The sequence below is a fragment of the Pteropus alecto genome, unplaced genomic scaffold (assembly GCF_000325575.1).
Source record: "Pteropus alecto unplaced genomic scaffold, ASM32557v1 scaffold143, whole genome shotgun sequence".
Lineage (NCBI taxonomy): Eukaryota > Metazoa > Chordata > Mammalia > Chiroptera > Pteropodidae > Pteropus > Pteropus alecto.
The window spans coordinates 4,580,875-4,593,046 of NW_006434828.1; the positions used below are offsets into that span (position 1 = coordinate 4,580,875).

At 64.6% G+C, this 12,172-nt stretch overlaps 2 protein-coding genes across 11 annotated transcripts in view; one reads left to right on the forward strand and one right to left on the reverse strand.

Moving 5' to 3' along the window:
• FARP2 (FERM, ARH/RhoGEF and pleckstrin domain protein 2) overlaps positions 1-1,620 on the forward strand; it is a 69,969-nt gene extending 68,349 nt beyond the window's left edge. For 5 of the 7 annotated variants that reach the window (XM_025045444.1, XM_025045447.1, XM_025045448.1 and 2 more), the window contains 2 exons: positions 619-983; positions 1,224-1,620. In XM_025045444.1, the coding sequence (XP_024901212.1) occupies positions 619-983; positions 1,224-1,293 (435 nt within the window). In that variant the 3' untranslated portion in view covers positions 1,294-1,620. The remainder of the gene's footprint in view (positions 1-618; positions 984-1,223) is intronic. The other 2 variants (XM_025045446.1, XM_025045450.1) reach the window with 1 other exon arrangement.
• A 299-nt stretch (positions 1,621-1,919) lies between these two features.
• STK25 (serine/threonine kinase 25) lies at positions 1,920-12,158 on the reverse strand. Of its 4 annotated transcripts, none has more exons than XM_006909915.3 (11): positions 12,004-12,158; positions 7,395-7,625; positions 6,671-6,727; positions 6,070-6,178; positions 5,427-5,584; positions 5,155-5,340; positions 4,759-4,904; positions 4,423-4,537; positions 4,160-4,231; positions 2,694-2,830; positions 1,920-2,488 (listed from the first exon to the last, which is right to left on the reverse strand). In XM_006909915.3, exons 1-11 carry the CDS (start codon positions 12,031-12,033, stop codon positions 2,449-2,451), a joined length of 1,281 nt encoding a protein of 426 aa, XP_006909977.1. In that variant the 5' UTR covers positions 12,034-12,158; the 3' UTR covers positions 1,920-2,448. The 4 variants fall into 4 exon arrangements, with proteins under 4 accessions (XP_006909977.1, XP_015443331.1, XP_024901220.1 ...); XM_015587845.2 differs by having other exon boundaries at positions 5,427-5,587; XM_025045452.1 differs by lacking the exon at positions 5,155-5,340.
• Between the last annotated feature and the right edge of the window lie 14 nt (positions 12,159-12,172).

Genomic DNA, 12,172 nt, shown 5'->3' on the forward strand with positions numbered 1-12,172 from the left:
CACGTAAGCAGTGAGAGCCCCGGGCTCACCTGCCAGGTGGGGCTGGACACGCAGGGTGCACGTGGATGGGTGAGCGTACCCCCTGCAAGTCTGGGGCCGTGACCCAGGATACCTCTTCAGCCATGCGTCACTAGGTGCAGGCCCACCCTAGGGTGAGGGTGCAAGAGAACGGGTGGCACTGGTCTGCGGGTCTCCAGGGCCGGGCCTCCCACCTCACCTCAGTGCCGAAGGTGGCTCAGCCCACACCTTGTGCAGCACAGGTCACACTTAGGGCCCCTGGGGGTTACGGCCCTCCCCTCCCACCATGTGAAAGAACCTTCCAGACTTGGCTCCATGTGCTCTGTTGGGGCTTCGTCTCCTCGGGCCAGGGGACTCGTGGCAGTTGGGAAACTGCCTGCCAGTAAGGGGGAGACAGAACCCCATTAGGCTAAGTGCCGAGGAACAGCGCTGCTGCAGGAAGCCGCTGGTGCTGGCGGCACAGAAGCAAAATCCAGGCGGCAGCTGCACCTCTGGGGCGGCCCACATTCTTGGGGAGCAGTCCTGCCCCCGGGAGGCCCCAGGAGGGTGACCGCTCTGGGGTCTTGCGACCCCGGCAGATGCCCTTACGCCTTTTTTCAGAACCAGCTCTCAGGGTATCTGCTGAGAAAGTTCAAAAACAGTAATGGATGGCAGAAGCTCTGGGTGGTCTTCACCAATTTCTGTTTGTTCTTCTACAAGACTCATCAGGTAGGGAGCGCCCCTGGGGTGGGCCGTCTCACCCTGCTGCTGGGTGAGGGGAGGGTAGCTGGCTGGCAGGGCCGCACCCACAGACGTGCCTGTGCCGCCTTCCAGGACGACCACCCCCTGGCCAGCCTCCCGCTGCTGGGCTACCGCGTGAGTGTGCCCCAGGAGGCCGATGGCATCCTCAAGGAGCACGTCTTCAAGCTGCAGTTCAAGTCGCACGTCTACTTCTTCCGGGCCGAGAGCAAATACACCTTCGGGAGGTAACTGCGTGGGCAGCCTGGTCCTGCCCCCACTGACGGGCTGGAGCCAGGGTTTCTGGTCCTGGACAGGGAGAGCCGAGCACTGCCTCTGGGGCCCCCACTGGCCCTTGGTTTGTCCCATGTACTCCATGTTCTGGGTCATTCTTGGGAAGATACTTGAGCCCACCAGTCTGATGGCCAGAGCGTGCCCTGCTTCCCAGGTGAGCATCCTGGAGTCTGACAGGCCAACCTGTTCTCCAGGTGGATGGAGGTGATTGAGAGCGCCAGCAGCTCACCTGGGAGGGCCGGGCCCCCCGAGGAGGAGGCATGAAGCCCACGCTGCCCGGTGAGGAAGGAAACGAGGAAGTAGAACACGGTCAGCACACGCCCCGTGGCTGCCTGCCCTGAGTCTTCCCGACAACGGACCAGCAGTGTGGCCGGCATCACAGCGACACCTGGGTCCCCCTCGAGACCCAATGCACCCCTTGGGCCTCTAGGGCCCTGGACAGAACACGCACACGAGTGGAAACACCGGCCCGGCTCCGGTGTGACCAAAGTGGACCGCCTGCCCTCTTCCTCCTCAGAGCAGGCCCTGCCGAGGGTTGGTTTTGGACGGGAACCGGGGTGGCCCAGCTGCCTTGTCCTTCAGTCTAGGTCGACCATGGGTGGGGCACAGGCCTCAGGTCACAGCTACACACACGTCCAGCAGAAGCCACCCTGGTGCCTGCCCCACATACCTCCAGACAAGTGGAAACCAAAGTCCTCGTGTGGCCCTCAGAGGGCCAGGCCCCTAATTCATTGGTGCCCCGCGGTTTCATAGACAGGGAGGTGCGTACACACGCTTTGCTTGTGCTAACGTGCGTGTGGCCAAAAGTAAAGGGCATGTCACCACACCTGTGCCACCCTCTGTTCAGTCTGCGCCCCCCAACCCCCCCGGAGGTCCCCGCCCACCACCAGTGCAGCTCAATTCAGGTGTTTATTGAAAGGGGCAGGAGCCTCTCCACGTCCCGTGAGACCAACACCTTAACTTCGGAAGATACAGGAAAGCAGAGTTCAGTTTTCTTAAAATACAAAATGTTCTGGCTGACGCGTGCGCTTACGAGAAGACACGGCACCTGGTCTCACACCACAAGGCAAATCCACGGCCACTATGGCCCTGGGCAAGGGAAGGGCTGGGCTGACAGGCTCCACACCCCCATCCAAGCAGCTGCACCCAGTGAGCCTGGGGGAGGGGACGGCCCTGCCAAGGAGGCCTGAGGGGACCGAGCCCGCTGCCCCCACAGGGTCACTTGGTTCTCCAGGGGGTCTCTGCTGCCAGCTGTAACCTCAGCCCAGCCAGGAAGGGACGGGGGACAGCCCTCCGCACAGGGTAGGGGCTGAGACCCAGCGGTGAGGCCGTGACACGGTGCAAAGGGCTCCAAGTCAGCGAGGACCCTACAGAGCTCAAAACGAAGGCCACCCTGCCCGCTCCCCGTCCACGGCGGCTTCAGCGGCTGGACGTCAGGTGGTTTCTGTTGTGTGAAAACCTAGGAGAGAGGAGCCTGTCACTGCTCCCGCCCCACGTGCAGGTCCCGCAAGAACCCACCAGGCGGCAGCACCGAGCAGCCTGGGGAGGAGGAATCAGGGACCCTGGGTGAGGCCACGGGCAGGAGCCCGAGAAAGGCAGGGGAGCCCGCCCACCCCTCCCCAGCCCGAAGCCAAGAGCGGAGACACCGCCTGCAGAGTCCTCACCGCTGCACCCGCTCCACCAAGTGGGCCATCAGCTGGTCCGAGATGCCGGGGCAGGACTCCTCGGCCAGGCTGAAGGCGTTCTCCAGCTCCTCCAGCGCCCCCACGCCCCCACCGCTCTGCCGGTGCTTCTCTCTGAGCTGCGGACACAGCACCACCCTGGCTGCAGGCCTTCGCCCCCACCGGAGCCCCTCGTGGCCCTTCCTCCGCCAGGCGAGGACAGTGGGGGCACCTGAAGGCTCTGCTTAGGGATCCAGCCAGCCCGAAGGCAGGGACGCCACTCACGGAGGCTCAGATCAGGGTTCTCAAGAGGGGTCCCTGGCAGCCCCCCATGGCTGACTGTGTAGTGAGCTCAGAGCTCAGTGGCCACATGGAGCCCTACCCAGGCTGGCAAGACCTTGTCATGGGAATCATGGCTGATTCCCAATTGTGGGTCACAGCAGCTCTTGGCTCAGGGCTAACAGACTTGAGAACACAGCCCAGGAACGCCCAGAATGCACCACATGGCCAGCGGCCAGCTATGACCTCTGGGGCTAGAGGGCACCAGCAGCCGCCCGTCAGCCTCCGCTGTCCTGAGCAGCAGGAACGGGCTGGGAATCCAGGGCAGGCAACCTGGTAGGGATGGGCTAGACAGGTTGGCATAGAGCGCCCTGCCCCACTCCACACCTGACAGAAAAAAGACACGCTGCCCAGCAGCCCTGAGCTCAGGCCCAGCCCACAGAATCAGGACCCCCTCAGGGTCCTGCCGGCCTGGGTGGGGCTCCATGTGGCCACTGAGCTCTGAGCTCACTACACAAACACCGCGGCAGGGAGCCCAGCCCACAGCCCCCGTCCCCCATGCCACAGGCTATAAGCCCGGGGAGATGCCAGGCAGGCCCTCCTCTCCCAGGCCGCATGCCACACGGGGCCAGTGCGGGGACTGGCCTCGGCTCCAGCTGTCTGAGCTCCATGAGCTCGCGCTGCCCAGCCCAGGTGTCCCCACGTTCCTCAGGAGGGCTCTGCTGCCTCCAGGCTCACAGCCCATCTACCCTCCCTGGACTCCAGGTGCTGCTGTCACCTGGGGCAGAAACCAGTCATGTGACCCACTGCCACATGTCCCAGGTGTAGGGGCTCCTGGCTATGTCATACTCCTGTGGTGCTACCGACTACCCATCAGCAGGTGACACAAAGGTCACATAACCATGGAGGACTCAGCTGCCCCTGCGCCCCTCCCTGCCTGGGCCTGACACCCAACACCTAGACATCCCAGCTCTTCTGGTCATCACATGTTTGCAGTTCAAAGCCACCCTGGGACCCCAGGGACCAGGGAACTTGAGAGGACCATGTCAGAGCAGTTTGTCCCAACCATTCGTAATCCTGCTCAGAACGCCCGGCCCACGAGTCTAACGGCACTGGGCTCCAAGGGCCGGGGGAACCCGGATGGGGCTGGCCAGCCCCCCCACCCACAGGACCCCTGGCCCAGCCCTCACCTCTCCGAAGACAGGCCGGACCAGCGTGGACAGGCACTGGGACCTCGGCTGCCTCTTGGCAGGCTCAGCAGACTGCAAAAGCAGGCCCCCGGCGGGGTGAGCTGAGAAGCAGGTGGCCCTGCCCCCGCCCCATTTCCCGCCTCCTGGAGGAGCACAGCCTGTCAGGGTAGTTCAGCACAAGGCCCAGGGCCTGCACCACCCCCACAGCCCTTGCCCGCTGGCTCTAGCAGCCCCCCGCTCAGCTCAGCATGCGGGGGCCAGACCTTCTGGGGGCCGTGCAGCGCTGACCCCTTGTGCAGCTTGCTGTGCGGGCTTGGCCGGATGGTGGGGGGGAACGTCCAGATGGGGCCCTGCTCCCCATCCTCAGCATCCCCATCACTGCGGGGAAAAACGAGAGTCACGAGGGCTGGGGGCTGAGGCCCAGGTGGACCCGAGCAAACGCCTGGGCCTCCCCGCTACAGGCTGGTGGGGCCCTGCACAGGACGCAGGGGCCAGGCGATCACACAGGTCCCCGGCCACTAGCACCTGCCTCTAGGCGAGTGGGGACGCTGCCTGCGCCACGGTGCCCAGGGCCAGGACCCCCCAGGGACAAGCCCTACATGTCAGAGTCCTCTGAGCTGGACTCCTCGCCGTGGCCCTCAGACTTCCAGCGCTTGTAGCGGTCGATGAGCTCGGTGAGGAAGGACGTCTTCTTGGTGTAGCGCGTGATGAACTTGTGCTTCAGGAGCTCTCTGGCCGTGGGCCGCTGTCGGGGGATGGACGCAGGTCAGGACCCAGGTCACCAGGCCCGGGGACAGCGAGACTCCGCCCTGAGGCTGCAGCAGGCTTGGGCAGCCCGCTCTCTGGGAGGGCTCAGTGAGGGGCCCTGGGGAGGCACCTCGAAAGCCAGGGTGGGGCTGGCACGGGGAGTGGCCTCTGCAGACCCCCCAGAGGGCAGGCCTGGGCCCGGCCACGTGGTCCCAACACACCCCACGAACTGGGGCCTGGAGCCTTACGAATCGGGGGTCCTTGTTGAGGCAGGCCTCCACAAACTCCTTGAAGGGCTTGCTGTGGTGGCCCTCTAGCACGGGCGGGCTGTTCTTGGGGATCAGGAACAGGACGCGCATGGGGTGGAGGTCAGAGTTCGGAGGCTCACCTTTGGCCAGTTCAATGGCCGTGATCCCCAGTGACCAGATGTCAGCCTAGACAGAGAGCCACACAGGACACGTGGCACCAGGGTGGCCCCGAGCCCTGCCAGCGCCGCTGCCATCACGGCCGCCAGGCCCACCTTGAAGTCGTAGGCTGACTGCTTGATGACCTCGGGCGCCATCCAAAACGGGGTGCCCACGAACGTGTTCCTCTTGATATGCGTGTCCGTGAGCTGCCCTGCCACCCCGAAGTCCGCCAGCTTCACGTCGCCTTGCTCCGAGAGCAGCACATTGGCAGCTGCTTGATACAGGACAGCGAGGCATCATGCTCTGAGCCAGGGAGACCCCACCGCGAGCAGCTGCCTGAAGCAGCACCTGCTGGTGGAGCCTCACTCAGCTTTGCCTCCCCCCACGGCCCAGAGACAGGCCCAGGCCAGGGCACTGCCGGGGGCGCCCGCAAGCGTGAGGGGCCCTCCCCGGGCCTGCCTTCCACGCCAGCATGCAGGTGGCCCTGACCCCTCCCCAGGGACTCGGCAGGGCCAACCCACAGTGCGGTGGCTCTCCCAGCAGGAGACGGCTGGCATTCCCGGTGCATGAGGGCGTGGCGCCAGCGTCTCTGCCATCAGTGTCCGGTGGCCGCAGGGGATAAAGGCCAGGAGCGCGGAGCTGCGAGGCCCCCAGCCCCACCAGCCGCGTGCCCCGCACAGCCGCCTGCCACCTCACACCCTGGCCTGTCCAGGGTTGGCGGGCTCGAGGGCCAGGAGAGGAGGCGAGCCCGGGGACCTTTGATGTCTCGGTGGATCTTTCGCTCTGAGTGCAGGTAGTCCAGGCCCTTGAGAATCTCCCGCAGGATGGTGGCGATGTAGGTCTCCTCCAGGGGGCCCGGCTTCAGCTGCACACAGACGGGGTGGGGCCTCAGACACCTCCCCGCCACACCTCCTTCGCCCACAGCCAGGCCTGAGCTCGACTGCACTCCCATGAGGGTGACCCTGCAGATGGTGGGTCTTCACCTCCCCCTACTTCTGAAACAAAGTTTTAGATGCAGGCCAGGTGGGTGTGAGGGAGGCTCTTCCTAGAGAACAAAGGCCACCACCACCTTTGCTGGGAAGGTAGGAGATGAGGAGGACAAGGTGCTGTCACACTCCTGAGCCCATGTGTCCAGAGGCACTAACCCCGCCTGCCCCCCACAAGCCAGCAGAGGCCCCGGACCCCTCGGCATCAACCGAGGGGGCTGCAAACAGCTCCTGACTAAGGCTGAGGCACCAAGACAGTGAAGGAGAGGGCCCCAGGAGCCCAGGGGCCCGGGGACACTGTCAGGACCCCGCAGCAACCTGTCCTGTAGCCCTGCCCGGCAAGCTGTCCACGGCTGCGGCCTACACCTCACCAGGTCCAGCGCGGAGCCGCCGCCCAGGTACTCCATGATGATCCACAGCTTCGTGCTCTGGGACCGGAGAAAGGCCTGTCAGCATGTGGCAGCCAGCACGGGGCACCCCAGGCCACAGGACACACTCCCCAGCAGGGTTCCAAAGCCTCGGGGCCCTCCAAGGGACGGCTTCACCAGCAGCCCCGCCCGCTCCCCTCCCAACCCCGCTGCTGCAGCAGCTCTGCAGACGGCCCACGGCCCAGACCAGTGGCCGACTGTACTCTGCTAACACACGCCCCCAAAACCAGGCTGGGAAAACAGCCTACCCAGGCAGCACGCGCCTTGACACACATGCACACCAGGTGCCCCTGGGCAGGCCCCCGCGGGCTGGCACTGGGCTCTGGGCTCCAGCTCAGGGGTCCCAGAGAGCTCCTAGCAGGGCCTCACGGATGCATGGGGCTTACCCCAGTCCCCCCGAGACATGGCACAGCCAGGCGGTGGGGTCATGCGGCTGGTTCAGAACCCCTGACTCTACAGACCTGTTCTCACTCCGCCGCCCCCAGGCATCCCCGGAGGATGAGCCCAGGAACCTCCAGCGCCAGCCTGGCCCTCGGGCTCTTGTTTTCTGGGAGCCGCTCCCGTCAGGGACCCTCGCCTCAGACCAGGCCTGGCCTCCCAGCGGCCCCACGGAACCCTGGGCCCCCACTCACGCCCGAGCACAACCCACCCCGCTCCCTGCAGGCACCTTGAGGTAGGAGCCGAAGTAGCGGGTGATGTAGGGGCTGTCGCACTGGCTGAGCACAGTGATCTCCTGCTGGATGTCCTCGATCTCGTCCTCGGCCTCCTCCAGGTCGATGATCTTGATGGCCACCACCTCCTTGGTGCGGTTGTCGATGCCCTTGAACACCTCCCCGAAGGAGCCCTTGCCGATGCGGTCCAGTTTGGTGAAGAGCTCCTCGGGGTCCACGCGTGAGTGCTGCGGGCGAGGGGCGGGCGGCCGTCAGAGCGCGCGGCCCCGGGCGCAGGGAGCTCGGCCGGGTTCTTCTCGGTTCTTCTGTCGTGGTTTCAGTTCAGAGTGTGGACGTTTGCCCCCGCCCCAGGGCAAAGACCCTCGAGAGCACAGGGGTCTGGCTCCAGCCCAGCCGTGGGGCCGTGGGTCAGGCCAAGGGGCCAAGGGCAAGAGTTCACACCTGCAGCCCACTCCCACGGTGGGGGGGACCAAGCAAGACGCAGTGGCGGGTTAAAAGGGACGTGCAGGTGTAGCACGGTGACCTCAGGCAGTGAGACTGTCCTGTATGCTGCTGGGGTGCGGGGTACCAGGAGTGAACTTTCTGGAAACTGTGGGCTTGGTTAATGACAGTGTATCAATACGGACTCAACCATTTTAACAAACTTAGCATCCTAAAGCCAACCTAGCAGGTTAAGGAGGAGGAGCGAGGGATGTATCATTTCCCTGTAAACTCAACTGCTCAAAAACTAAAGTCTATTAATTTAAAACACACACACACACACCTGAGCTCTCCCTGCACACCTGGCAGCTACACTCGAAAGGGCTTCCCTCGTCACCCCAATCCAGTCTTGGGGACACCCGCACTGAGCTGCACAGTGATGCTTCCTGGACGCCTCATCCTGGACACTCAAATATCACAGAAAAGCGCCCTGTGTGTCCCTCAGACTTGAACACAGACGAGGCCTGACAGACACAAGGCTGCGGTACAGATGGCCTGGGACGGAGTCGGGAGAGGGGCGTCCACAAGCTGAGAACCACGGCCTTGACCCTGAACCTCAGTACGTCACAGTCAGACGGCTCAGCGTGGGGGCTGCATGAAGGACAGCAATGCAGAGAGCCAGTTGGGGCCACCAGGGCATCCCCCAGCCCCGCCCACATGGCTTCTGGGCTCCTGAGGACACGGCGTGCCCTCTGCCCACCCTGGACGTGCTCTCAGGAAGCCAGGGGCAGTCTCACAGGCCCACTGACCACGAAGGACCCACATGGGGTTCAGCGGCGTTGGGGTGGGAGCCTAGCATCTCATCCAAACAGAGGCAGAAAGGGTCCCCAAATCACCTGGCCTCCACCCCACAGAGCACCTCCCTCTGAAAGGGGCTGCCCACATCCCCGAGCGCCTGCAGAGGGCCAGTGTGAAATGGCGAAATCACACCTGCTGTGCCAGGTGCTGAGGGGCCGGCCAGGGTCCCGAGAGTCATCCAGAGCAGGCTCAGAGCCCACGGGGCCCAGGCTCACGCCAGGCCCGACTGGCTACACACATTACACGTCACCCAGAAATTGCCCAGTGAGCTGCCGTCCCGGGGTTCGTGACCAGGAGGAAGGAGGGGATGCCCACAGGCCCGCACCTGTGGACACAGCTGGCCAGGTAAGCCAGGAGAGTGAAAGCCACACGGAGACGGGCGCTCTGGGGGCGCAGCTTGCTGGGGCACACGCTGGCAGGTTGGGGCCAGAAGTGAGGCCTCCACACAGATACGGAATCCTCCCATGGAGCAGGCCGGGCAAGGCCGAGGACGGGCCGGCCAGCCTCCTGGCAGCGGCTGAGACAGGTGCCCCAAGCGGGCTGGTGAGGTGTCCACTCGCACCCTGGCTCGGCCCATTAAGGAACGCAGCCCTTCTCATTCCCTTCCCGGAACAGGCAGCCCAGGGCATGTGCAAGAAGTGACAACCAGCTACCAGGAAGTCCCCGAAGCCCAGATGGAGGCTCAGGTAGCACGAGGACAGCACAGGCTCCAGATCACGGCCGCTCGGCTGCCGTCAGGGTGCAGGTGGGCGGGATGGATCCGCGAGCAGAGCCAACCCCAAGAGCACACGGCCCACACCGCGGGCCACGCAGCCACCAGCACAGAACCCCTTCCTGACGGAGGGAAAGCCCGCTCCGCCTCTGGGCGGGCACGTCGCGGCTCCCTGCTCAGCCCTGGCCGCGGTGGCCCGCAGCCCGGGAAGCAGCCCCCCTTCTGGCTGCTCCTCCGCCAGCAGGGTCACCGTGCTTGCTCGGGCCCCAGGCGGTGGTCCACTGGACTGCTGGGCCACAGCCTGCCTCCAGCTCATGCCGGGCAGCCCTGCAAGACACCCGGAGAGAGCCGTCCAGGTACTCCCGTCCAGCTGGTGCCTGACCTTGTGTCCCTCTCTGAAGATGGCCCAAGGGAAACCCTGGAGGAAGTGAGCCGAGACCTGGCAGCGCTGGTCGGCATCAATGCCCTAGATGTTGGGGTCCCCTGACTACCCTAAGGCCTCTGCCGATGACATGTCCGCCCGTTCGGCTCTGCTGACAACACCTTAGCACTCCACGCACACGGCAAGAGCCAGGCTGGGTCTGCCACAGTCACAGACAAGGGAGGCCCAGGCCGCGTGCTCAGACCCCCACCGCCTCAAGCAGAATCCAGGCCTCAACACCCCCCCATTCTTACACCTTTTGGGTCTCCACTGCTGTCGGTGAGTCAACTGAGCAGACAAGGCATGATGGGGACACCCCTGGCCATGCTGAACCTACAAGTCCATCACAGGGATGGTTTGGGGTCCAGGCCGCCCTCCTAGACAGTGCATGTGGCCTGGACAATCGCTCAGGTCGCTCTGCTGGCTCTGGTAGTCAAGACCCTCGTTCTCCAGATCAGCCCTGGCACTGCCAGAGCCGGGGCCACCGCCTGGCAGTGTGTCTGCATTAGCGGCAACTGTGAACTAAGAGCCGCCCGTCCCTGACCATCACGTGAGCATACGGCGCTACCATGCAGCAATTCGGGGGACGCAGGGGCAGGAGCGCAGGCTACGGGGGAGCCCGGCTGCTGCCCCACACGGGGACTACCCCACAGGGCCCGGGACAACCTTCTCAAGAGAAAATGCCATCCTGTTGAACTTCCGGCCATCAACAAAGGCCAAGCTCTCCGCCCCTGAAGGACAAAGGTGGCTTCCTTCCTTTGGGGTCCCCTCCCAGCCCCTCGGCGCCTGCGCTCCCTCCCGGGTGTGACTGGACACCCTGGTGCATCCCGTGGGCCAGTGGCAGGGCAGGTACGCGGGAGCGCTCCCCACGGCTCCTAGAAACGAGCTGGAGGCAGACCCCTCCCAGCATCCTGGTCACGCACTCTACAGGACACAAAACGTCAAAACGAATGAAACATCTTACTTCAGCGTCAGTCAACCAGCCCCGGTGCCCGTGACGGCCACAGCTGGCCCAGGACGCCGGCCCTGGTGGCAGTGGCTTCCGGGGTTCTCCGCCAGGCAGGCTGGGGCTAACCTCTGCTCCAGCCCTTTTCCCTGCATGCGCACAGCGCTCCCGCCGTCTGCCGTGCCTACGGCCGCCTCTGCTTGGGGGCCAGGGAGCCAGAGAACAATCGTCCCAACACCTTGCAGCAGTCACCCTAAAACACCCCAAACCAACACAGCAAGGAGACCACCATCAAACAGCGAGGACGCGAGAAAACCTAGCCACCGGGTGACTTATTCCACTTGACGTCGGAGTCAGATCACACTTGCTTTGACACAAAAACGGGGGAGGTGCGGACCACAAGCCCCCACTTGGTGCCCCCACTCGGATGCATGCACTCTCCTTTCCGGGGGCCTGCAGCAGGTCCTCATCCCAGGCAAACTCAGGGCACACTACAGAGGATCCCCTAGCATCAGCCGGTTGACATGCAAAGCCAGACACCCCGAGATGGCTCGGTGCCAGATATTACAAGAACCACTCAACCAAAGAGAAAGACGGGGGGCACCACCCAGGCGGGCACTTGGCCTGAGCGAGACGGGCGCTGCAGGGCGGCCTCTCCATCTCCGCTCCGGGGACACACACACGTCTGCAGCTGGCCCTGCACGCCAGCTCCTGAACGCGACGAGCCACTTTATTCACATCCCCAGCCCCTCTCCATCGCCCATAAGGGAGGGGTCTCCCGGAGCCCCTGCCCTAGTCAACAGGCTGAACAACCGCCGCCAGGCCAAGGCTCCGGACCTTCGCTGGCCCAGCAGATGTGCAGCCCACGGGGTCGCGCAGCCCACGGGGTCGCGCGTCCCGGGCCACCTGTCCCGCTGGTCCTGATGCCCGTGGGCTGCTGCACGAAACCCACACCACCCGCGCGGAGTCAGCCCTGGGCCCCAGCAAGCCCGAGCACCTCAGGACTGCTCCCCACTGTGGCCCCCAGAACTGCATCAGGAGGCTCCCCAGGAACACTGCTCCCTTCACCCCATACACCCCTCGGGGAGGCTCTTCTGAAACCCCATAACGACCTGCGCGACACCCTTCAGTGAAAAATGTCCCTTCGTGGCCTGCTCCCTTCCTTGGAGTCCGCAGTCACTGCTCTTGTGGGGGAAGAGGAGGGCTCGAGCACGCGCGCACGCTCACAAACCAGAAACAGAGCCTCACCTGGTTGGCGAAGCCCCTGAGGTGAGCCATGTCTGCGCTGGCCTCAGAGCAGCCGCTGCAACTCCAGGGGGCCCGAGATTCCGCCTCGACGCTCTGGAGCCCGGCTCGCTCGCTTCAGTCAACTGGAGGGAGAGCAAGCCGCTCGGTGCCCGCTCGGGGCACGGGGCGA